This window comes from Marmota monax, unplaced genomic scaffold, assembly GCF_021218885.2.
Source record: "Marmota monax isolate L192 unplaced genomic scaffold, Marmota_monax_Labrador192_F-V1.1 WCK01_AAM20220418_F8-fsc00021, whole genome shotgun sequence".
NCBI lineage: Eukaryota > Metazoa > Chordata > Mammalia > Rodentia > Sciuridae > Marmota > Marmota monax.
Genome location: NW_026695228.1, coordinates 23,082,661 through 23,086,323, shown reverse-complemented (window position 1 = coordinate 23,086,323; position 3,663 = coordinate 23,082,661). Strand labels below are relative to the sequence as shown.

Genomic DNA, 3,663 nt, shown 5'->3' with positions numbered 1-3,663 from the left:
CATTATATTTCTCAAATGACTAATAAGTAATTACACTCATATGAAAATTTAAACAGTTCCTCAAAAGTATGCAGGGATAAGTAATGCACACTAACAGGATAAAATTACATAGTTAATATCATACCATTTAATATTAGTTGAGCATCACATTATGTGACAAAACCAAAAAATTCCATATCTTACACAAAATCTTAACAAGGATCTGGAATTTCAAAGCAATAAAATGAAACCAAATAAAAAGGATAGTTTTTATTGGGGTGGGGTTGTGGCTCAGTGATACAGTGCTCGCCTAACACACATGAGGCACTTGAACATCAGCACGATATAAAAAAGAAATAAAGATATTGTATTCACCTACAATTAAAAAAATAAATATTAAAAAAGATAGGTGTTATAAATTGATATTATTTAGTCAAAGTACATTTTTACAAAAATTTTGACAAAATAAAAAGAAAGTACAGAAAAATTACATGACACTTCATCAATTCAAAAAAAACACTTTCTGATAATAATCACAATAGTGGATATGATATTGGGGATCATCATTCTTAACAGCATTAAATCTTAAATACACTCAATATTATCAACAAGAAATGAATATGATCTACATTTTTTTTTTGCTGGTGCTGACAATTGAACCCAGAGCCTTTTGTATGCGAGGAGGAATATCCCCAGCCCCTGATCTACATTTCCTTTTAAAAACAGAAATATTTGCCTAAGAAATGTTTGAAATACATGGAGGCAAGTTCTTGTTACTGATGTGAGAATCTGAATGTTGCTATGATGTCATTTTTTTTCCAAATTATTTTAAAATTTTAAGGAATCTCTGATAAAATTCTAACAGTATTTTACTTCCAATAATGCTGATTCTAACAATCTACAAGAGTAAACTGAAACTAGAAATGGAATTCTGATAAAAATAATGCTAGGTGACTTTCTCTATTGGACTTTTAAGTACATCATGCAGATGGAAAATTTTTTACAATATGAAACCGGCAGCCTGATGAATGGTCAGTTTAAGTCAATCATTTATATGCATGTGACAGAGGAAATACATGAATTTTTAAAAAATAACAGAAATCATTTGCAGATTACCGTAAGAGAAGAAAGTATAAACTTAAAATTAACATTAACAATCTCACGTCATAAAGAGAACCAGAAAACCATATGTCCAGAATGGGCAAGATTTGAAGATCCATTTTCCCATAATGGAATATTTTCATGTGATGTTTTTAAAACTGTGCATAAGACTCATGCCTACATTTAGAAACTCTAGGATTTCTATACCTAGAAATTCCATGATTCTTCAATCTATATGGTTAAAGTGGAAATTAAAACGAAATAGAATTAAGAATAACAATAATAATAACAGAAGATGTTGATATTTCTAGCAAAAAGACCACACGTCCACAGGATAGGACATGAGGAAATCACAGAAAAGAAGCATAGTAACCGAGAGAGCTTTTACATGGCAGAGCAATCTGCCTGGAACTAGGAGATGCTCATTCCCATGAGCATGAAGCAGAACGCAGCAGAGCACCTGGGGAACGAGGATTGGGTGGGGATGCAGACAAGGTCCAGAGCCCTGGTTCCTAAGCAAGAGTGAGCCTCCGAATCCTGACAGGGCTTCTCAAGACACAGAGGGCAGCTTCACACCTACAGCAGGAGGTTCAGGTGGTCAGGTGAGGAGTGCATCAGAATGCACATTTCAGGTAGATTCCAGGTGTTGCCCAGGTGGTACTCCTGGGAACACCATTTGAGAGGCACTGACATAGAACCATGTCTTGATTTGTTTCTTGGGTGTGTACAAATGGTATCTGAAACTTGCCAGCCAAGAGGCCAAATGATAAGATAAAATAAATAAATTATTGATTTCACAGAATTTCAATAAAAGACATTGGGGCATCCTGGGGAATCTCTATTTGAAATTCTTATTTGGAGGAGAGAGAACGGGGGGAGGGGGGGAGGGTACCAGGGATAGAATCCAGGGGCACTTAAGCACTGAGCTACATGCCCAGGCCCTCTTTTTATTTTTTATTTTAAGATAGGATCTCACTAAGATACTGAGCCTGGCTTTCAACTTGCAGTCTTCCTGCCTCAGCCTCCCTAGCTGGAGTGAATTTGGAGTTCCTTCTCTCCCTCCTCAGAGCAAACACACCAGCACCATGGAAAGAGAAAACCAAACAGGAACTGGAAACTTCGTCCTCCTGGGATTCACAGGTGACCCGGACCTGCAGTCCCTCCTCCTTGGCCTGTTTCTGTCCGGATACCTCGTCACAGTCACAGGAAACCTGCTCATCATCCTGGCTGTCATCTCAGACTCCCACCTGCACACGCCCATGTACTTCTTCCTCTCCAACCTATCCCTGGCTGACATTGGCTTCACCTCCACCACCATCCCCAAGGCCCTCAGGAACATTCACACTCACAGCAAAGGGATCACATTTGCAGGCTGCGTCTCACAGGTATATTTTTTTCTTTTGTTTGGATGCCAGGACAATTTGCTCCTGACAGTGATGGCCTATGACCGTTTTGTGGCTATCTGTCACCCCCTGCACTATGTGGCCATCATGAGCCCACGGCTCTGTTTGCTCATGGCTCTGGAGTCCTGGTTGGTCAGTGTCCTAGGCTCCCTCCCAGATACCTTGACAATCTTGAGGCTGTCCTTTTGTACCAACATGGAAATCCCTCACTATTTCTGTGATCTTCCTGAAATCCTAAAGCTCGCCTGCTCTAACACACTCATCAACAACATAGTGGTGTACACTGTGGCCATCGTCCTGGGTTTCTTCCCTCTCACCATCATCCTCTTCTCCTACTCTCAGATTTTCTCCTCCATCCTGAGGATCTCATCAGACAGAGGCAAGTACAAAGCCTTCTCCACCTGTGGGTCTCACCTCCTGGTGGTCTCCTTGTTCTATGGCAGTAGCCTTGGGGTCTACCTCAGTTCTGTAGCCACACAGTCTTCTACGATGAATCTGATGGCCTCATTGATGTACACCATGGTCACCCCCATGCTGAACCCTTTCATCTACAGTCTGAGGAACAGGGACATCAAGAGGGCCCTGGGGAAAATCCTCACCAAGATGGTGCTTCTCAGTGAAAGGTTTGATGCCCGTCTCTCCTGAGTCACAGTGTGCACCATACTAGAAACCAGAGAACCTCACCCCTTCAATCCAGCTGTGGTTATCTCTGCTTTATATATTTTACTACATCTCATTTTCACTCATTGGGCTCATTGCAGTCTAAGGACTGTTCATAATGCAACATATTGATTCATCTGTGTGCTATCTAAACAATAGTTGTCATTTTGTATGAATACAGATGAGTTTTTTCTTTTGCAATTATGTACAATGTGGTGTGAGCATTTGTGTTCTGACTGATACATTATACTGGCATATTATGATATCTCAGCAGGTATACAATGTTGAATGACCAAACCAAGGTAATCATCTCCTGAAACCTTTACGATTTCATTTTACTGGGATATTTCATGATTGTCTCCTCTACTTATCTAAAATTATATAATCAATTGTATGAACTATTATCCTCTACTGTGTGGTAGATCTTTATTTTTATTTCAAGTCACTAAGTGTTGATTTTATTGGGGGTGAGGGAAGGAGTAGTCAAATCTAGCACATTTTATTGACTACATAAAAGAAA

General features: G+C 39.6%; 1 protein-coding gene across 1 annotated transcript; it reads left to right on the top strand.

Moving 5' to 3' along the window:
• Nucleotides 1-2,162: 2,162 nt before the first annotated feature.
• On the top strand, nucleotides 2,163-3,128 carry LOC124087656 (olfactory receptor 7C2-like). The gene has a single exon (XM_046436638.2). The coding sequence runs from the start codon at nucleotides 2,166-2,168 to the stop codon at nucleotides 3,126-3,128; it is 963 nt and encodes a 320-aa protein (XP_046292594.1). The 5' UTR covers nucleotides 2,163-2,165.
• Nucleotides 3,129-3,663: the final 535 nt, after the last annotated feature.